At 48.8% G+C, this 22,622-nt stretch overlaps 1 protein-coding gene across 1 annotated transcript in view; it reads right to left on the reverse strand.

The window, feature by feature from the left end:
- LOC144161649 (uncharacterized) overlaps positions 1-21,466 on the reverse strand; it is a 47,162-nt gene extending 25,696 nt beyond the window's left edge. Inside the window, exon 1 of the mRNA XM_077692306.1 lies at positions 20,738-21,466. Within this exon, the coding sequence (XP_077548432.1) occupies positions 20,738-21,466 (729 nt within the window). The remainder of the gene's footprint in view (positions 1-20,737) is intronic.
- Between the last annotated feature and the right edge of the window lie 1,156 nt (positions 21,467-22,622).

Below are 22,622 nucleotides of genomic sequence, written 5' to 3' on the forward strand. Positions count from 1 at the left end.
GGGGGTCGGGCGGGTGACAGTGGGTGGCGGTACGGCGGGGCCTCTTGACGGCGTGTTGGAGCAGGGCGGGGTCGACGAACAGCCGCGGAGTATGTCATAGCTTGTAGCTCTTGGGGTACCTCGGATGGCGTAGAGGTTCCCAACGCTTGTTGCACTTCTTCTCTAATGACGTCGGTGAGAGAAGCGACTTGGGCCTGCGGCGGCATTGGGAGAAGTTTCCGCAGCTCCTCTCTCACTATTGCGCGGATAGTCTCGCGTAGGCTGTCGGCCGGGATCCGCGTGCTGCCAAAGTCGTTCGCATTGGCCGCGCCAACAAAGTTGCGGTCATACTGCTTAGCACGCATTTCGAGGGCTTTCTCAATGGTGCTGGCTTCGGTCACGAATTCGGCGACGGTTTTGGGCGGATTTCGGACAAGTCCGGCAAACAGTTCCTCCTTCACTCCGCGCATTAAGAAGCGCAACTTCTTTTCTTCCGTCATTTCGGGATCCGCGCGGCGAAATAGCTGCTTCATCTCCTCAACGAAGATCAAGACGCCTTCATTGGGGTGTTGCGTGCGCGTTTCCAACAAAAGGGCGGCTCTTTCTTTCCGCACGACGGTAGTGAAGGTCTTAGTGAATTCGCTTTTGAACTGAGCCCAGTTTGTCAAGGAGCTCTCGTGGTTCTCGAACCAAGTGCGAGCCGAATCTTCCAAGTAAAAGAAAACGTGCCGGAACGTTTCTGCGTCGTCCCACCTGTTGAACTTCCGGACGCGCTCCAGTTTCTCCAACCATTCTTCTGGGTCTTCTGCGGGGGCTCCTCGGAATGATGGCGGTTCCCGTGGCTGCTGCAGAACGACAGGAGGATTGGCTTGGTTGAGCATGGTGCTGGTTGCGACGTTTTTCTTCTTCGTCTTCTCCGGCAGTAGACCGAACTCGGGTGGTAAATCTTGCACGCGGAGGCTGGCTCTTGTTGGACTGGCTTGGCGGCTTCCAGAGGTTGTAGTGGGCATGAAGGGTGCGTACCCCGCACCTCCACCAGATGTCACGTAGCCAAGGACGAAGCAGTTGTTTGGAAAAGAAACAAGTTTATTGGAGCGAACTTGTGCTCCCCTAACAACTGAAAAGAATACAGAGGCGGCGAAGCAGTGGTCAACAAAGTGACGTTACGTGCGTCGGAGAGCGTCGCAGAATCGAATGCCCCGGCGTCTGCTCTGCAGGCTTTTTTATCTTTCGGCGCGCGTGGTTCTGGAACCGTCGATTCGCATCGAGAACGTTGTAGATGCAAGAAGATTATTCCGGGATGTTCACGTTAGATCGGAACGCTCTCCCTATCTGAACAGATAACACATGCGGCACAGAAAGAAAGAATGGAACACGCGCTTCCCTTGGCACGGAGATAACACAGACCGGCGCAGCCGGGCGGTAAAAGCAAAACGCAAATAAACAAACCCAATGCATGGTTCGCGGCACTTTAATCTAGTTATTCCACAGTTTCCCTGAGTTTCTTACATACAGTTTGCAAAACAGGAAGATGTATACCTGCAGGCTAATCAAGTTCTATGAAAAGGAACTTGTAGAGAAAAGTAAATCCCCAATAAATTTTACTGCTTTTTAGCGTGAGCTTCTTCTCCCCTAGTTTGAGGATATGGCGAGCAAGATTGATGTCTTCTGGAGGAATGTTCGACTTACGAATGTGCCGACAACCTGCTCTCGCATAATTTTGTCCATGGAGTTCGACAAACATTACCTTACACGATTAAGCAAAACCCTGCATGAAAATCAGGCGTGGCCTAATCAGACCCAAAGTAAGCCACTAAACCACAATTTCTCTGGGAGTAAGTGTGTGAACATTCGTGTGCGTGAGTGGCGAGGCAGGAAACGCGTATTCATGAAATTATAATAGCACAGACGCAGAGACGCAGACCCCATACTAGAATTTTTGGTGATTGCATTATAGCGTTGGAATAAGGAGGGCAATTTAGAAAAGATATCCAAGGATTCCAGTAAAGGTCAGTGCAGGCTGTCTGAGTTCCTAAAGAAAGCGCTTTAATGCGTAGCATTGTAAACGAAGTACCCCCCCCCCTTCCCCCAAGCCAGTACCATGTAAAGCCCTGCATTTCCACAAGAATGCAGACTTGGCGAATGTAACACCTTTAATAGGTGTAATAGCGCCAATAAAGATAACCGGTAGAACAGAACTTTTAAAAACCAATAAAATGAGGAATGCACAAGAAATAAAACTGTCACAAAACTTTGGTCCGATAAAGTCAAAACATACATCTTGTACATCTCCCCCAAAGCCGAAGAATGAGAGAAAAGAGTACGGAAAAAATTTTCAAAATAATAATAAAATTTGCGAAAATGGCGAATGGTGTAACGTGCTCCATTTCCAGAAAAATCCAGATTTTGCTCAAGTAACACCTTTAATATTTATAATATCGTCAATTTAGATAATCGTCGGACAGAATTTTGTACAACCGAAAAAAAAGAATGCGCAAAATAAAATTTCCTAAACAAAACCAAGAAAATCGATCTTACAAATCTCCCCTCGAAACCGACGAATAAACAAAAAAAAATCGCAAAAGAACGTCACAAATACGAATATAAAAATTAGCAGTGGCTTAGCTCGGCTATGCCAGGATCATGACCAACTTCGGACCTGCCCAGCCAGCTGCGCTTTATGGAAGCGCTTGCGCCGAGTCTCGTTTCGCCCCCGCCGCTAGAGGCGCTTTTACGGCCTGTTGCGGGGAGCGGCGGCTTCGCTAGGGAGAGCGCGCTCGAGCGCTAGTACAAGCTTTCTGGGGTAGGGATTCGTGTTGAATGACACTTCAGGTAGTTGATTTCGGTAATTAGAAATGAATAAGTAGCATTATTACGGTGGCTATCCCTGAATGAGTGTTTTTTTTTTTTCCTGATTGAGCGTGTTAAGGCACTCCGGGGTCTCTTGACTGGCTTTTCCGTTGTGAGATGGGCTACGGTAAACGCGACGCATTTAGCTTCGTGGTCTCATATGAAGTGATGACAAAAAGGAATTACATTAGCTCATGGGCAGACAACACAACTGCCTAGCTAACCAAATTGTACCGGTTCATATTTAAAGGGGGGGTTATTCCCGAATATGAGGTACACTGGGAAGTTCATAGCATAAACCAAGATTCGTTAGGTCAAAAAACTTCCCGGGAACACTTTTTGTCATAGCAAATACAACAAAATGAAGCTTTGTGTTGAAATTCCTCATGACGTGTATCAGTGTTTTTTAAATGCAGCGCATTTGTATAACTCACGATGTCACCCGTGCGTCGGCGTCCGCAGCAGCCAGCCTCCCCCTACACTATAAAAAGAAAAAGAAACAACAGTTACCGGTGCCTGGTTTCGATCCCACGACCCTGCGGGCGGAACGCAAGGCACATGGTGCTCTACCCACTGCGCCACAAAACGACACAGAATTAAAGATACGAACACGCCTTATATCCTTGACTCATTCAAACTACGTCGTCAGCGGCGTGCGTTGGCGACTCAGCGGCGTGCTGGCGGCGTGATAGCTAAACAATAAAGATCCCACCGATTGGGGGGGGGGGGTGATGGCAATAAATAACAACAAGTTGACGTTACCTACTTACGTCTCTCTCTCTCTCCCTCTATCTCTCTCTCTCTCTCTCTCTCTCAAACCCAACTACCACCACCAACAACTACCACCAACAACTACCACCACCACCACCACAAACCCTACGCCACGTAAACGACCCCAATGCTCTGCATTTACTCGTGTCCCTCGCGCGGGGGCATGCGAAGGAGGATTTTTTTGCTATGACGTAAAGGCGGAATTTGTTATGCTCCGAAAATAAAATGCAAATTCAAGCACTGAAGATGCCAGTTACGGTCGTAAACGCACAAATAAACGAAGATGATTTGGCCCGGTCTTTGCGAATATATTGGAAATTCTTTATTGCGAATGCATGTGAAGTGCTACAATGACCTGATACACTACTAACTCAACAAAGATGCCATTATAATTGTATTTACGTGGACAATACCACGCTTTACGCACACAATGCCACACTGTAGTCAGGTTTTCAGAACCTAATGAACGTTGGATTTGCACAACCTTTTTCACTTTGGCATTTTTGTCAATGGTTCATTTTCGTTCACAATTCTACACTTCACTTGAACAATGCAGCGCAGTAGTCACACTTTCATCACTTTTCTGGAGGATGGCTTTTCCGCAATCCTTTTCACTTTACCACGCTTGGCCAAAACGTTTTCTCCCCAACAAAATTTGTGAAAAAGAGGTCGGCTGAACTTCTACAGCACGAGCTCAACCACTGCCCGCGTATGACCCTCCTTTGAGCCTTCGTGGCTTACGCTTGTTTTCCAGGGCAGCTGGTAGCATCGTCTTCACAAACAGTGCCATCGGTTTTTTGTAGGGTATCGCAAGTTCTGCAAATTCTTGGGCCGCTCTTTCTAGTGCCCAGACGAATTACTGAACTGAAGCCTCAGATAAGATTGCCCACCCCGGTCCAACTTCAAGCTCACGGCTGTGCAGGTCTAGATGAGCGAGGCGCCTTGAGCCGCTCTACGCAGATGGAGCACTTAATGTGTTTCTCGACGGTTCTGTGAAGAAAGCCCGCAATGAGGCCCAGTGTGCTGTCCTTGATGCCTGGAACAGGATAACCTAAAAAAGGACTAATAAATTCGGTGTGAACATAAAAAGTACGATAAGCTATTCATGGTAAGCGCGACCACGGGCGGTGCTGCGAAACGCGCCTCCGTGAAGTCGGCTTAGGGATTCTTGCATTTGTCGGCTGCGCCTCACTCGAGCTCGCTCTCCCTGCTGTTTCTTTGCGCTCGGTTGACGTCTGATGCCTGTTCGCGTCAGATTTTGCGTGTGCATAACTTTGTATCATAATAATAGGCTTAAAATCGCGTACACTAGCTGAAGGCCTGAGTTAAAGTATAGTTTTGGATACCGCTCCGGAAAAAAAACATTGCCAGCATCACCCCACCCCTTGCGAAGCCTGTCCTGAGCGGAGCGCGAGGAGTCGGGGCTAGGCGTCAGCTTCTGTATTAAGCATTCTTTCGAACAAAGGGAACAGCCAGCTGCTAGGAACCGAAAATAGTGAAAATAAAAGACGAAAACAACTTCCAGGTCTTTGGGGGCTGTCGGCTTCGGCAGAAGGCATTATGATTCCGGGGGATCATATAGGCAAGATAAACGTTTTTTTTTGCAACCTTGCCGAACGCTCGACAGCATTGTATCACATCACTTTACGTTGCCATGCCATGAAAGTATGCCGACCTGCAATATGGGTTGCAAAAACTGCAGGTTGAGTTCCAAAGAACCCACTGTGTATAGGCGCATGCTGGTTTTATACAAGGCATCTAACCAGTATGGATGTTTATTGAGCAAAACGAGTCACGTCTACGGTAAAGATATAGTAACACTTCTTTCTTCAGACCTGGAGGGATAACTCGGTACATTTCCCACAGCCACATCTTCCCGATGTTCACAGCTGCGTTATAGGGAAACTGCACTCAGGTGGACGAGGAGAAGGAAAAGTATAAAAAATTATTTTGCAGTAAAATCGAGCTAATTAGTTGGTCTGAGACTTCAATCTAGGAAAAGAGAGTAAGAGTAATTTTCTTCAATTCATAGAACGCCATCCCTAGTAGACTAGGATTTGTTCTTTACGCCTGCTAGGGTTGGAAAACAACAAAGAGCTGCTTGTCAACATTCATCGGATTCGATTATTGTAATATATGCACGCATACTATTTATTGCGTTCGTTACCGAGTATATCAAGCCTTCAATACCGTAATCCTGAATTGGGTTGAGAGTCAGTTCGCTTTGATAACAACGGTTACGATAGAAAGTTACGATAACCCTTAAGTTACGACAATGGTTACGATAAGCCTTCTCATTGTATTTGCATGTGAATAAACAACGCACGCTGGGAATATGCATGCACGCAACCAAAACGAAATCCAATTTGTGAAGAAGGGAATGAATACCATACATCCTGAAGAAAATATCCACCCGATCTTTGTGAGCCTCCCAAACATTCTTAAACATACTAATAAGAGGTTTGTGACGGGCATTAAAATGCTTGCGTTGGGCACAGAAAAAAACCCATGAATCTGATAGAAATCAACAACAACGAAAGAAATATAAGACAGCTGCTTCGTTTTCTGCTGTGCGATGCACGTGTAAGGTCCGCTGCTTGGTACGCAACATTAGACTGTAGTCTTCAGTAGAGCATCTGAAAAATACTGTAGGGAAGCCTACGCATTTTGAATATTTATCGAGGACCTCTGAGCGCTGAATCTCGCAATAACCTAGAAAGGACGAGTTACACAGAACTTTTTGTTCGATGCTCTGAAGGAAGTTCTCTCTCTCCTGGTGTGTTGCAAAGTTTTTGGGGATGCAGCTTGAAATTAGCCAGAGGTGTCGCAAGCTGGCATGATTTCTCGAGCCAATAAAGCATATAATTACAACAATCAAACTCAATTGTGAAACAAAAAGAAATAATAAAACGTAGGGTGATTTCACCTTTCCTTGAGATTATCTTTATCCATTTGTCTCAAACGAATGACGGGGAACTCGTGAAACGAAACATTTGTAACCTTACTTTCTTCCGATCTACAATAAGGTACAAAAAGTATACAATCCTGCTTCTTCAAAGAAAAAAACTCGCTTCAGAGGACTGAATAAGCTGTGTTTTTCACGTCTGAAAGTTCGTGCTTTGCATACGGCAGACGCCACATATATTCCACGCCGCGTCTGTAACTGCGCGTTCTGCACGGCTGTCATCCGTGCTTGCGGCGGCGGTGGCGGTGGCGGCGGTGAGGAACGACAGGGCTTAAGTGGCGCCACTCCACTCGCAGCGGCGAAAATTATCCCTGTGACGGCGGTGCTGGGGCCGCGCCCGCTGGGCAGGTCCGAAGTGGCAGGATATACGTAGCGTGAGCTAAGGTTCAGCTGGTTATTCTTAGGTTTCCTGGTTGTCTAAGATTAGCTGATTATCATGCTTACTGTTGCTAAAACAATTTCCAAACCAATCCAATCCAATCCAATACAATACAGCCCAGTCCAGTCCACTCCAGTTCAGTCCAGTCCAGTCCAGTCACTGCTCCTCGCGCATGGCTCCTCCCGCAGCACGGCTCTCTAGGAGCCACGCGAAACGGCTGTCAAGCGGCTCCGGCACAGCGTCATATTTGGCTACTGCGCTACGGAGGCGCACAGCTAGGCACGCGCCAGCGCCAGTGCGTCTGCCGCGGCTATGACGTAACTCCTCTGGAATGCGCAGACCGGCGATTGTGCAGACTCAATTCTCTATACATCCGTACTCCAGTTGGATTGTATTTCAAACCAACACACTCCAATTTATTCCAATCCCATCCAATCCAACCCAATCCAATTCGGTCCGATCCAGACCAATCCAATGCTCCTCGCGCTTGCGCAGAACGGCCCTTCAAGGCCCATGCGAAACTGCTCAACCTCCGCCAGTGTATCGTACGCTACAAAAATTAGTGTCCTTCCACTCTGTAGAAAAGGATGACCTGCAAAGCTCGACGCAGTCCACGGAGTGCACGAAACAAAACACGTTTATCGCAATTTGCGATGGAGCATTCTTCCTTGCTCGTTAGCTGAATGAACCTCTGAAGGATTCAAGCTTTGTTCTTGCTGATAAGCATATAGCTGCCTGTGTCCCTTCCGCGTCGTAAGCATCTTGGAGAAGTTTCTCTTCTAACGGGAGGGATCGCAGCTACTTGGGAAAGCGAATTTGAGAAGAAACGGCGACGGCGGGTTCCGGTCGTTTTAGGAGGAATCTCTTCGGCAGGCGTTACCGGGGCTTCGCGGGAGCGTCGTCTGTTTATGTCCGCGTAACCAAGTGAGCGAACGCCGCAGCGATGACAGAAAGAAAACGGAGAGAGTCTAGCGAAGAGTGAGGTGGAGTACGACACGTGTGGCTAGGGCGTCATCTCTCTCCCTGCCTTTCCCTCACACATGTCTCATGCATCGCCACCAAGGAGCGCCCTCCCCCTGAAAATTTCCCCAGACGGTGTTCCGTTCTCCACTAATCCAAACCACGTGACGTTTGCGCGGCAGGTTTAAACACGATTTGCAACATGCTGGACGGCGGCGGCGGTGCACTGCGAAATAGCAGCAGAGTAGCGCACGCCGCCGCGCGTTCGCTGATCAAGCGAACACTTCCTGAGACGCAGGAGAAATGCACCGTGACCTGGAAGACTGCAGCTCGCGCTGCACACAAATTTCGTATGAGGGAGTGTAGTAATCGTCAGTGGATTTTTTTCGCCCATCTGCGCTTATGTTTATTTTTCACAATAATCTGACAGCCGCACTACCACCGTCGGCTGCCGACTGCGCAACTTGCCAAAGGGGCATAGGTACAGGCGAGGGGGAAAATAGTTTTGAAAGGTGTCAGCGTGGTGAGGAGGAGCCCCGGAGCGGCGCCGAGTAAATCTATGACACCGGAATGAAAACCTGGGGAGTTAGACATATACTGCTTTGCAATAATAACTGGCGTAAACCGAACAACTCTGCTGTACGCCTTGCATCTTCGAAAAAAAAACCTAATTAGCGAAGTAAAAGCACTTTACAGCTGTAATGCTATAACTTTACATCATTGGTGAAAAGAAACAAAAGAAAACTTCACAAGAATAAATTAATCCAACGTCGTTCGCTACTCATAGCCATATTTGGCTGCAAAAAAAAAACGGAGAGGAGCGTCTAGCGAGGGGTGGAGTGGAGTACGAAACGTGCGGGTATGGAGTGATCTCTCTTTGTTTTTTAAAGCAAAGCTTTTTACCTCTACAGCGCTAGGGTTTTTTCGCGACCGTTGGTGTCAACAGAAAACTCCCGCGAACAAATAAAAGAATTGGCTGGCACCGCCAGGAATCGAACCTGGAACTAATAGAGTAACAAAGCCAGAGCCCGTTGTCATACCGATTTAGCTACAAGCCCATGCGGGGACGGGGAAGACAAGTGGTGCACTCACCAAGCATATCTATATTCAAAGGATATAGAAATTATGTTGCAAGTGAACTTCGTACTGCTAAAAACCGATACTACACCAACCTTTTCAGCTCATCAACAGGGCGTTCAGATGACATTTGGAGAGTCCTGAATACTTTACCAGGCCTCGCACCAGAACCTATCAACAAAATTACCAAGGATGGCAGTGAATTATCTGGAGTAGATTTGGCTAATGCTTTCAATGACCACTTTCTCTCAGTAGCCCTTGCATCCACTAAGAATGACAGTCCCTTTTCTTTCATGAAACCCTACAATCAACAGACAATGTTTTTGGAGCCAACCGTTGAAGAAGAAATTATACCAGTTTTCACAGAAATAAGCAATAGCAAATCGGAAGATGCTTCCGGTTTACAAATAAAGCCAGTCAAACATGTAATCGATAAGATTTCAAACTGTTTAGCACACATACATAACGCCTGCTTCTTAACCGGCCTATTTCCGCGCAGCATGCAACGTGCTAGAGTTACTGTAACATTCAAAAAAGGCAACCGTAAAGAATTCTCAAATTATAGCCCTATATCTGTTCTACCTGTCTTTTCAAAAGGCTTAGAAAAAATACTTCTTAAACGTTTGATATCTTTTTCAGATCGCTACTCGATACTGCAGCACAATATGGTTTTAGGAAAAATATGTCGACTGAATCAGCACTTGCGCAAAACGGGTACATACTCGAAAATTTTGAGAACGAAAACGTGGTCGTGGGTATTTTTCGCGAGTTTAAGAAAGCTTTTGATCTGATAAACCACAGAATTCTTATTCTTAAACTCGAACACTATAGCTTTCGTGGTAATGTCCTCTCCCTAATGTCTTCCTATTTACAGCACCGTTCCCAGTTCGTAGATGTTAACCGCAATCAAAAGAGGTACTTTCGGGTGTTCCACAAGGGAGCATCTTTGGCCCTTTTCTTTCCATTTTGTATATAAATGAAATAGTAAACATTGATGAGTCTGTAAATATATCACCTATGCCGAGGACACGAGTTTGTTCTTCACTGGTAAATCCGGAGTTATCCTAAGCGAGCATGCTACCAAAACCCTGTCCCTTATTAATAATTGGGCTTTTAGGAATGATCTCAGGATCAACACAGACAAAACAAAGTCAATTCTATTTCGCCCTCGACATAAAAATTTCACATTGCTTCTCATTCACATAAGATAATACTGAAATCGAAATAGTAGCGCATTTCAGAACTTTAGGGGTATAGTTTTTAGAGATATGTCCTGGGATAAACATATTAGTTACCTAAACGGGAAATTATCGGTTGTGACTGGCTGTATGCGAAAACAGTGCTTTTATTTTCCCATATCGGTTAATACCATTTTGTACAATGGTCTCTTTTTGTCTCTATTGAAATACGGCGTATTATTGTGGGGCACTACCACTCTTCAAAACATAGAAAAACTACTCTTTATGCAGAAACGAGTAATCCGAATTGTAAATAAACTACCTCCGCTATCCCATACAAGTAGTCTGATTCATGACCTTAAAATTAGCAATGTAAAATCCCTATACCAATTTAAGTTATCTCGGAACTTTAAATCAGAAACAGCCAGAAACGCTGGCACAATGGCCGAACTTGCGAAACTATGAAAAAGCGTCATTTCTTATCCAACCCGCAGTCCTGAGCATTGGAAAGTTGACACGTGCCGCACAAATTATGGAAAGCAACTGCTGAAATTTTGCCTCCCTTCAATGCTCAATCTACTTTATTGCGAACATGGAACTGATATTTTTACACTCTCTTTTAAAGATCTGCTTAACGCGTTTTTGTAGTGGTCTCATAGACGTCCTGTATATTTTGTTTTTTCTATTGTATTCTGTTTCTCCTTTGTTATCAATGACATTTATATGTTGCTGTTATGCCGGATTAACTATTATTCTTACCGTCGCACATTATGGAATGTTTTACTGACCTCCTGGTGCACACGAAAATTCTTTCCCTGATCTAGTCAGTATACTACGGTCTCTGTTCTCTGTTACCGTTTTTTTTTTGTTTTACAAAAGTGTCGCTTTGCTTCTGTACGCGAAAAACATGTAATTGCTTTGTTGCCAATATATGTTCACGGCCTCCTGTTACTCTCCACTGTGTGCCATGTAGGGGGCACGGACCTTTGTCAAGCCTTTGTATGGATTTTGGTCTGTGCCTCCAAACATCCATGATGTTAAAATAAACTGAATTGAATTGAATTGAATTATTACCTCCATTTTTGCTGAATGCCACGTGATAGCGATTAAAGAAAGCTCACGTCAACTCATGGCATCTCACTTCTAGTACGCCAATGTGCTAGAGCCTGTGGCTTCAAGTGTTCACGTAAAAAATCTCAGCTCCTTGTAGTCCACCCTCACGCCAAACGACAACCCAAGGAACAGAGTCAAATACTCCTTCATAGTCAGGCCATCACTCCAAGCCCCAGCATAAAGATCCTGGGCCTACATCTTCAGGCCAACACCAAGAGTGACGAATCCTTGCATCGCCTCGAACACAGCATCAATAAAATCATACGCATGATCAGGCGAGTTACCATTAAGAAGCGAGGCCTCAAGGAATCCGATACTTTTCGATTAGTTCAAGCTTTGGTCCTCTAGGACAAACGTCAGCCCCCTGTCTTCAACCTTACGTCAACCCCCTGTCTTCTTCTCGGAAAGGAGGAAATAAGGATGCTTTATATAATGATTAGAAAGGCGGTTGCGCAAGCCATTGATCTTCCCTTGAGTGCGTCCACAGAGAGGCTGCTTAGCACGGGGCTTGAAACACGGTCGAAGAGCTGATAGAGGGCCATCTTTTTTTTTCCTGACGCTTCGAATAAGCAGAACTGCAGCGGCTTGCCACATCCTTCACCAGATTGGCTGGGCAGCACAGAATGTCACCCACTTTATGTACTCCTGGAGCTTTGGCGAGAAGAACTAAGGATGCTCCCTTTGCTTAAAAATATGAACCCCTCAGAAGAGTAGGGTCGCTGACAAGCACGGGCTCAAGCGCTCAACATCAGTCTCGGTGGGGATCATGCAGTTATCTACACAGACGCCTCCCAACATCGAGGGCAGCAGTACGCCACCATCATGGCCACCTCTAGAGCCAACCTTCTTGATTGTGCCTCACTCAAGAACCAAGACATGACGGCAGCAGAAGAGGCAGCCATCGCCTTGGCTCTCACTCAACCAGGGGTTCGGAAGGCAGTAACCGATTCCCAACAAGAATTGCCACTCGGGTTGGGTGTCCCGACGTGCACTGCGTGGGCAAAAGACGCACTCTCCAAACGGTTCCATTCCGCTAATCCGGACACCCGCTCACGCTTTTATGTTGGGCAACGAATACGCCCACCAACAAGCCTGTGCTTTTACACCCTGTGCTATGGAGGTGCACGAGGACAGTCACCCGCTTGTCTCGTTCATGGACATAACCCCATCATTATCTCCCTCGGAGACAGACTCTACCTTTGCGTAGCGTCAGTTCAGAGGGCCTGTCTGACCGTGACCTTTTCAGAGAAAATCAAACTACCCTACGGCACATACAATCCGGCTCCTTCCCACACCCCACGCGTCTTCACTTAATGTACCTGAATCGTTATGACGCTGAATGTAAATATTGCTCAGAAGTAGGAACCCTCCGCAACATAATCAGGGTATGCGACTTAGCCCTGAGCACCCTCCGCGCTTTCTGTCAACCACCCAACAAAAAAGTGGGAGATGCTGCTGTCCAGCCCGTCTCCCCACGCAGATTCAGTTGGTGGACAGAGCACAGGCGGCACGGACTGCATATGGGCTCCAGTGAAGAGCCACTCCCCTGGGCCGCACTCTAGGCCGTTCAGAAATCTGTATATAGGTATTTTATCGTTCGCCTCCTCCTACTTTTCCTTCGCCGTCTCGTCCGCCGATCTAGTCGCCTCCGTCCGCGGCGGCAAACATGGAGAGGCCAGATCGTCTAAAACCGGGTTTGAGCTTCCTTTTATTTTATAAAAAAATGTTTCCACTCATGTGCCGCACCAATACAACTCCACCAACCACCGTTCATGCATCATCATGATTTAACATTACCAATAATGTCTCCTTAAAGTAATAAAGGTTGTGATTAAGTGCATTTCACTTCCCTCTGGTTTCACTATTTGTAGAGTCACGTGACTGAATTTAAGGGACGTCGCATGGGTAATTGTCGTGGGTGCCGTCTACAGCTTTGCTTTCCAACCAAATTCACAGGGTGGATTGAAGCAACGTTTTTGCACCACATCACTTACCATGCTTGTTGACACCCTGGCCATTTTCAGCAGTCATCGACATTGTATTTTATGTCAGTTCACATATATTTTTAGGTAAATGTTTTACGTTTACTATCACTTCCTCCTTATAAAATAAATTTTCCTTTGCGCTCTTTGCCCTTAGTCATCCTTGCGCCATAAAAACCCAACTATCAACATCAGAACACTTCCTCCTTATAAAATAAATTTTCCTTGGCGCTCTTTGCCCTTTGTCGTCCTTGCGACATAAAAACCCAACTATCAAGATCAGAACAGTCACGTATGAATGCTCGGCGTGGCTCTAGAGACATGCGGTAAGGCCAAACTTACAATCTCAAAAAAAGAAAGATCTTTAACCCATTGCCCAACCAAAAGAACAGCAAGAAAATCGAAGAAACGATAAGACTCATGGAATCACAGATCATGAGCTGAGTACTGCAAAACGTACAGCACCACAAATTTACCCGCGCAAAATAAAGAGAAAGAAACGCCATCATCAGGACAGCAAAAAAGGGAGTACTCAACTTCGCAATTTTGACCTTGCGACGAACTAACAACCGGTGGACAACCATGGTAACAGAATGCACATGCGTGCACGGGTCTAAAAGAAGGGGAAGGCCATTACCTCTTTGGAGGGATGAAATAACAATATTTGGAGCAAAGGATTGACTCGGAAAGCGCAGGACCTGAGCGGGTGAATGTCAATGGGAGATGCCTTCTTCCTCCACTCGTCCTAAATAGAATTTGTGATAATTTTTCTTCAACTTGTGTCTTCCTAACGTATTCCAAGAAATTGGAGACACCACTCTCCTCACACGAATGACCGGCTGAAAATCAAAATCGGGAGGGGACATCGTATAGAAGACAGGCACCCCGCCTTTGAACAAAGTACTGCACGCCGTGATAGACACCGTCCCACCAACCGCACATAAAAGCGCTCCTCTACCAAGAATGTGAATCCAGTCTTACACAACAAGACGTGATATGGTAGTAACAAGTTAATTTGGGGAAAGTTTCAGAATCATGAGCGCTCCGGGACGTACAAAAGCATTAAGGCGGAAATTGTCGTAATTGACTACTCTTGCAATCTTTGTCACTGCAGGTCCCTCCTACATACAAAAAAAACAGAAGTTGAGACATCCTATCGGCAATCAGACTAGCGAAAGTATAAAAAAAAGCCTAAACATCATAAACTCTGAAAGATCATTATAGTGTTTTCTGCATGCAGAATACCTAAGCGCTTCATAAGATATTTCCATCTACAATGCAAACGTTACAAACGTCACCTGGACACACTGGTCTTGAAGAGAACGACGCGTTGACTAAGTGCCACACGAACTCGCATACCGCGCCCATTGCGACCACGATTACCACACTTAACGTTAAGAACGAACCCTACTCCTATGCCTAGGAACGCGATCTTTCCCTTTCCTACAACGAGGTCTCAACGACGAAGAATCACAAACTCTGCGGACGACAAACTAACACAAGTATCTGCTAAGCGTTGTGCCTTGAAGTGTTGGGTGGCAACATCAGGGATTAACTTAACACTCTGCTAAAAACGAAGAAATGTCCACCCTCTTGCACGCGACATAGCCATGCCCAAGAGTATGGCCAGGGGAAAACAACGTAAACATTACATATTCCACTTCTTCGAAACATGAAAGGCAACTTTGACCAGCTTGTTACCTCAAGATAAGCGCGAAATGATTGGGAGGAAAAGCGAAGATGCTGCCGCATCAGGTGCCCTAAACTTCAGCTACCACCATTGGGCGGCCTGCCATCTCCTTACCACGTTTTCCTACACCGCAACTATATCTTCCTGAACAAAGATCTTCACTCTGTCTGTCTGTCTGTCTGTCGTCACTCCGTCGCAGGTTCTCCCTGTTCTTCGATGTCGGAGCTCAGATGGTCCGAACCTATAGTGGGGTCCGCTGAATTCCAATTGGAACCGTCTGACGCCCATCCGGTTATCAGGCCTATTTTAGGAGTCAGACATCTAAGGATTAGAACAAAAATCTCGCTGTCCCCATTCCCACCCATCTTCCCATAACCCATTCCTTATTACCACTATCCGTATCCCGCATCCCACCCTTTCCTGCTACTGTTCCAGGGGAGATCAAGGGGTCTCCCCGGGCCCGCTCTCCTGGCTGTGGTGTCGCTGTGTAGCATTGTTCCCTTTTATTTTCCACTTCGGTGGGTATTTCCTTCTTTTGAAAACTGTAGTTGACTTCGGTCCAGTTTGTTTATTTTTAATTGGCGTCACCCGGGATACGTATGTGGTACGGGTTGGGCTTTTATTTTATATTATAGCCCTTTAGCTTTATGTCTGTCTGTCTGTCTGTCTGTCTGTCTGTCTGTCTGTCTGTCTGTCTGTCTGTCTGTCTCTTTGTCTTCGCAAAAAGCTCAATTGTTCAGCTCGGCATAAACTATACAGAATTGCATTTTAAAAAACTGACACTGGTGCCTCTCCGCTCAAAGTGACCAACACCTCGCCTCCGCAATATTTAAGCCACAGTTTAAGCCCCAGAAGCGCAGAGACTTTGTCTTTCCTGGGCCACGGTGATTTAAAAACCCTAATTTCTAGTTTTTCTCTCCCTAATCGTGAAGTATAGGTGGAAAATGGAGCCAGTGCGTACGAAAACGCTCCGTGAGAGTCCAATCATCGCTATCCTGCCTTGCATCTTGTGGTACCGGAGTTCTTGCACCCGGCCGCGGTTCCCCAGAAAGACACTGCGCCCCCTAAAACCACACCTTTACTGGGAGTCCTGTCCCGCCAAGGTCCGCTCCTCAGCCGATCCGGCTGCGCACACCTAATCCAGCCGAGTCCGCCATGTTGTGACCTAGCTCGTGTCGCGTCACATCTTCCTCTTCACGTGGCACATGTCCATCCTTTGGGATTGTCCCCCGCCACTGTTGCCCGGAGTTCTCCCCCCCTCCGAAGAAAAGGTTGAGATACAGTCTTCGAGGATTCCGAGAAAGAGCCGAGAGTAACTGGATGGATTAGGCGTTGGGACACCAAGATTATGACGTTGTCCACGAACGAGCTGTGGGACAACAATGTGGGAACTTGAAGATGTCCTCTGCGAAAGTACCCACAAGAGGATGCAAGCACAGGTACTGTCAGGGAAGCGTCAGGGTCGCGGGCGTTGCTGGAAGAATCCATTACAGACGAGGCCGTGTCCGACAGCCTGAGAGTGAAAAGATAGGGCCTCCAACCAGCAGGACGCAGAGCCAGAGGGTAGCCGAGAGCAGCACCAAACAGTCCAGTTCATAGACCAGAGCACGCCCGCCAAGGTAGCAGCACAGTGGAGAGGAGGGAGCAGCGACGGCCTGCAGCAAGTGCTGTGGTGCCGCGAAGGTGGTCCCAAGGCAAGGGAGTCAGGAGCTCAGGAGGCCACCGGGGCATGCGAATGCGCATGTTGATGCGGCAGTGGTGAAAGTCCTCCAAACGGTGCGGCGGTGAATGCGGGCGCAGCCGTGGCAAATGCCAAAATGGATTCTGGACGTGAAAGAAGCAAAAAGTAACGCCCTTACGAACAATCCAATCTGGAAAAAAAAATAAAGAAACGCATCACGTGGGACTGATCAATCATCAAATTCAGGGCCAAGAAAAGGTAATCCGAAACAAAAAAATGCCTAAAAAGGATACTCTAGATACATCCCATAGAAAGTTAACATGACGGGTGCGCAGACGCCATTGAGAAACAAGAGGCGTTGCGGCCAAAAGCAGATCAGTTCACGTGGTACTGTTTAAGGCCTGCTATATTAACCGGGCCTGCATGTTCACCTGTACTCCTGTGGCGTAAAAGATACGTTATGGAAGACAGCTTCTCGCTTACGGTAAAAGGGCCCTCCCATTTAGGGGCTAGCGACGCGCAAACTTGCGTGAGGCATCGCTCTGTGGATGAGTGCGCCGGAGAACCATGTCGCCAACCGCAAACTGAACATCCCGATGGCCCCGGTTGTACTGCTCCGCCTGCTGGAGACGAGCAACGTCAAGCTGCTCCCTGGCAGCCTGTATCGCGTCACGGAGGCGCTGGCGGACGGCCACAGCATGGGCGACAGACCAGAACCCGCCTCCGTTTCTGGAAGTGTCCTGTCAAGAGGAAATGGCATTTCCCGACCGTAGTTCAAATAAGCCGGCGTAAACACGGTTGAGCGATTCACCGTGGTGCGAGTGGCAAATGCAATCTCAGGCAGCTTAGCATCCCAATCCTTGTGTTGCTCCGTATGAGCAATTAGCATCGCCTTGAGGTTGCAATTCACACGCTCATTTATGTTTGCCTGAGGGTGATAGGTGGTCATACGTTTTGTTTCACGCCTACAGCTCGGCAGTTGTCCTCAAACAATTTGTTCGTCAAATACGTAGCATTATCCGTTATGAGCTGTGCGGGGAACCCAAAGCGCGAAAACACTTCCATTAGGCACCTCCATACATTCGGTGCATTGACGGTACGTAGCGGGAACAGCTCTACCCACTTCGTGAAATGGTCCGTCACCACAAACAAATAACAATTACCACACGGGCTGCGGGGGTAAGGGCCCATGATATCGCAAGCAACGATTTGCCAGGGGCTCTTACTCTCAACAGACTGCATCAATCCGGGCGGGCAACCGACTCGGGGTTTCGCTGTCTGACACACGTGACAACGCCTGGAATACCTCAGCAGATCCTGCCTCATTCCCGGCCACGTGACAGTCCAACATAACTTCTCATAAGTTTTTCTGCCAGAGCTGTGACCAGCCAGTGCTGAATCATGAAAGTAACGGATGAAAGCCCTCCGAAGCTTACGCGGTACAACAGCGCGGAATGGGGAATTAGCTTCGTCATCGTCCTGCGGGATATACCGTAGCAGGAGACCGTATTCTGCCAACACATATGAATCAAACTCAACGCTGTTGCTCGTGGGAGCAGCGCCCTGTGTCCCGACGTGCTCAATGATCTTGCGGCAAAGTCCGTCGGCCCGTTGCGCCGCGAGAAGATCTGCCCTGCTCACCAGCGTACCCCAGCGTGCGTCAGCATCCACTGCAGCCACCAGCGCCGGCGCTTCCGCGTCCGAAGATGGCGGCAGGGGCGCGCGCGATAGCGCGTCAGCGACTTGGTTCTGCGAACCCTTCCTGTGCTGGATAGTAAAATCGTAGCGCTGAGGCGCAAGCACCCAGCGCCCAAGACGACCAGCAGTGTTCTGCAAACGCTGCAGCCACCTTAATGCCATGTGGTCTGTCTGAATGGTGAAAGAGGCACCGTCAAGATACATGTCAAATTTCTTTAGTGCAAACACAATAGCTAGACACTCACGTTCTGTGACCGTGTAATTGCGCTCAGCCGGAGTGAGCGTATGGCTAGAAAATGCGACCGGACGGAGAACGCCCTCAAACTCCTGCATCAGCACTGCGCCCAGTCCGTAGTCGCTAGCATCGGTCTGCAAGACAAATTGTTTGTTAAGGTCCGGTATCCTTAGCCGCTGTTTCCGCGATTGCGCGAGACAGTGCTTCAAAAGCTCGCTGTTCAGCTTTCTCCCATTGCAATTTTACGCCTTTCCGTAGTAACTGGTTTAGCGGACGTGACAGCTCCGCACAATGAGGGATGAAGCTACGATAAAAGGCTATCATGCCCAAGAAGCGCTGCAAGCTCTTAACGTCACGCGTGCACGAATACTCCGTAATTGCCTTCAGTTTGGAATCGTTAGGACGAAGTTCTCCCTTGTCCACGACAAAGCCGAGCAAGTCAACTTTGCTTGTCGCGAGTTGGACCTTTTTAGGATTGATGGTGAGACCGGCGCGTTTCATGCGGTCAAGCACACCTCTGAGATGCACGGGATGCTCCTCAAAGGTACGCGAAAACACGACGACGTCGTCCATATAGGCCATCGTGTACTTATAACGTGCATCGTCAAGAACGATGTCCATTAATCTTTGAAACGAGCTCGGGGAGTTTTTCAGCCCAAACGGCATGCTCACGAACTCGAAAAGACCCCTGTAGCATGTAAAAGATGTTTTAGGAATATCATCAGGGTGCATTTTAATTTGCAAAAAGCCGCGTGAGCAATCTAGAGTGGTAAACACGCGGGCACCACCAAGCGAGGAAATGATGGATTCTACGGCAGGAAAAGGATATGCGTCTCTTACAGTTACGTCGTTGAGACGACGGTAGTCCACGCAGAGACGCACACTGCCGTCTGTTTTTGGCGCCAACACGGCTGGAGATGCATGGGCACTCTGCGACGGCCGCAAAACCCCCGTGTTCAGCATCTCGTCAAGGGCGACAACCAGTTTCGCCTTCTTCTGGATGCTGAGCGGCCGTGGATTGCCGCTCCAAGGAGGGGTGTCTCCCGTGTCAATGCGATGTTGAAGGACCGTTGTCCGCCTAGGGGCCCTCGTGAACATTTCACCAAACGGCTCCAGCACATAAGCGAGCTGCTCCCTCTCATAGTCACTGCAAGGACACTCCTCAAGCAACTGCCTGATTCGCTCAGGCAACACGGATTTCGTTGCGACTTCGGCTGACCTTGGCACGCTACAGGTATGCGTTGACGCCAGAAAAGGTATCCATTCTGCGTCATTGCCCAATCTGTAACCACCTCCCGCCAAGTCAAGCAGTAGGCCCTCGCGAATAATGAAATCCCGGCCCAAAATCATGAGCACCGCCAAGCCACAGCAGTACGTAAAGCGCTGCCGACACCGTCTGCTTGCGTAAGAAATGTGCAAGCGCACAGCACCACGTGCTTGAACAACAGCACCATTGGCCACTTGCAAACGGGTGCTGCATTGGCGCAACTTAACACCACGTGCTCGGCAAAGTTCAAAGACGGTATCACCAATGAGCGACAAACTGCCGCCTGTACCAACCAATACAGAAACATCCGTTCCAAGGACGTGAACAGAAACATGTGGTGCTATGGGCTGTGTGCGTGCTTCGACACGGCAAGCACGTGGGTAAAAAACACCAGTCCTCGCCACCATCCAATTCTGGGCCACTCAGCGATGGGTTAGTCACCATCATTGCCTCGGGCTGCATTCCTTCATCTCGATGGCTATTTGTATTTCGACGACCAGCCATCACCCGGGGACACTCACGACGGATGTGTCCTGGCTGTCCACAGTGGTAACAGCCGCCAGCTTTATTTCCGTCAGGCACGTAGCCTCGCGACACTCCCGTCTCGGCAACTGGACGAGAAGGACCTCTGGAGTTCAGGGGATTTCGTTGCCGACCCCAAAGGGAGAGAATCGGGTCGGGGAGCGGTGAGCCTGCCAGTAAAGAGGGCCTGTTTTCCCAACGCAGGAACCCTAGCTCAAACCGCTGCGGGGAGTTCCCGCCATGGGCTGCACCATCTAGTGGTCTTCCGTGCTCCAACTGCCAATCGCCAAGGGCAGAAGGATCTAGTGCACGGGGGGAATTCAAGCCCGCCGCTGCAGTGCGCGGCTGTGGACTTCGCTCTGGCGAAGTCTCAAGGGTGGCTCTCCATGCACAAGCTGGCTCGATTGCTTCCCCTACTGGCGGAGGGGGTACATAATTCAGCTCCGATATGAGAGCTTCCTCGATTGACCGGCCTGATCGTGCCATTTCCTCCAGGCTCGAGTACTCACGACCACGTAAGTAAGGTCGGAAGCGGGGGTGGCATCGTCGTAAGACGTGCCTCACCATTTCTGCATCAGACGCACCCTGGATAGCTCTTTTGAAGAGCTCCTGGATAGCTCGAATGAATTCGAGCAAGCCCTCGCACGGGTGCTGCGTACGTGCTTCCAACTCATGGCGGATGCGGTAGTCGTATTCGGGGGGTAGGAACTCCTCGCGGAAGCGCGCCACGAAGTCGGTCCAGGACGCGAACGGAGCCTGCAGGCGCCACCAGCGACCGGCGGATCCCTCCAGAGCAACCGGCAGGACGCGGGCCAGGACGAACTCGTCCGAGGCACCCGACGCCGCCTTGTATACGGTGAGGTCGCACAGGAAGTCCGCCACTGTCTTGCGGTCATCGTAGCCCGTGAACCGTGGCACCGCAATGCTCGGCTGGAACGATGGCCCGTGTTCGGACACACCGCGTTCTAGCCCGAGACCTGCCAGCCAGTTCGTGAGGTTCTCGCATAGGTCCATGATTGGGCGGAGCACGCCGACGAACCCAGTGGCATCCGCATCCCTTGCGGGCTCGCGCGAAGCAACCAAGGGCCTCCGACGGGTAGCGGCTCCACGGACAGGCATGTCCCTGGGACGAAATGCTCTCGCGCGGGGCGAAGGGAACACACGAAGAAAAAATGGTGATAACACAAGCCAGTAAAAATGCGCCTGAAAATACGAGAAGGACTACCGAAAATCCTGGCGGTCACGAAAAAACGTCAATGTAATTAGTCCCTCAAGCGCCCACCGCGGAACACCAGAACAAGGAAGAAGACCACAATGCCCTTCACAGGAACCACGGCCGGCCCCACGTTCAGGGCGCCAAATCTGCTACCGGGGTTCTTGCACCCGGCCGCGGTTCCCCATAAAGACACTGCGCCCCCTAAAACCACACCTTTACTGGGAGTCTTGTTCCGCCAAGGTCCGCTCCTCTGCCGATCCGGCTGCGCACACCTAATCCAGCCGAGTCCGCCATGTTCTGACATAGCTCGTGTCGCGCCACATCTTCCTCTTCACCCGGCACATGTCCATCCTTTGGGAGTGTCCCCCGCCACTGTTGCCCGGTTACCCCAATCTTCGGATACAAACGTAGATGTCTGCAATTTTTTCTCGGACGCGAAGCAACAGGGCGTGGTATTTTTGCCTTTTCTATTGACGCTGAAGATCTTTTTCAGTCCTTTTGAGAAAGTGAAATGCTGGGAGCTTTTCAGAAAAGTATAGGTGCGAGTGATGCTGTGTCGTTCCAAAATACCACTGGTACGTGTGCTAGTATCTTTACGGCATTGTAAGAGTTTTATCTCTCATTCACTTTGGTCAGGTTTGAGGATAGGTTGGGGGTGTGGAAAGATGGTGTATGCATAGGATCGTGCATGGTCCCACTTGCCAACGTCTGGAAATGTATATCTTCACCATCTACCTATGTGGATGATTTCCTTCTTGTCTTGCGTGAAGTTGCGCTCTATAGAGATGACATCGTTGCCCATGTGCTCTGCATTTTCATTGGGTGTGCAGACGGTCTGAGGTTCCCGCACGAGTTACCTTAGATAAGTGTTCTGCTGTTTTTGGATGTGCATCTGCACCTGTGTGGTGTTGAGCCGTGTTGCCAGTATGCACCTCTTAATAAAAAGGGCGTCCAGCCCTGCCAGTCAGCCCTTTCCAAGGTAGTCAAGTGAGCCACACCGAAGAAGGCGTTGTGGCGGCGATTACCGGATCTTGCCTGCATAAAATGCAGGCTAGTTTG

The sequence above is a fragment of the Haemaphysalis longicornis genome, unplaced genomic scaffold, assembly GCF_048455015.1.
Source record: "Haemaphysalis longicornis isolate Haplotype H1 unplaced genomic scaffold, Haemaphysalis longicornis Haplotype H1 scaffold_1, whole genome shotgun sequence".
Lineage (NCBI taxonomy): Eukaryota > Metazoa > Arthropoda > Arachnida > Ixodida > Ixodidae > Haemaphysalis > Haemaphysalis longicornis.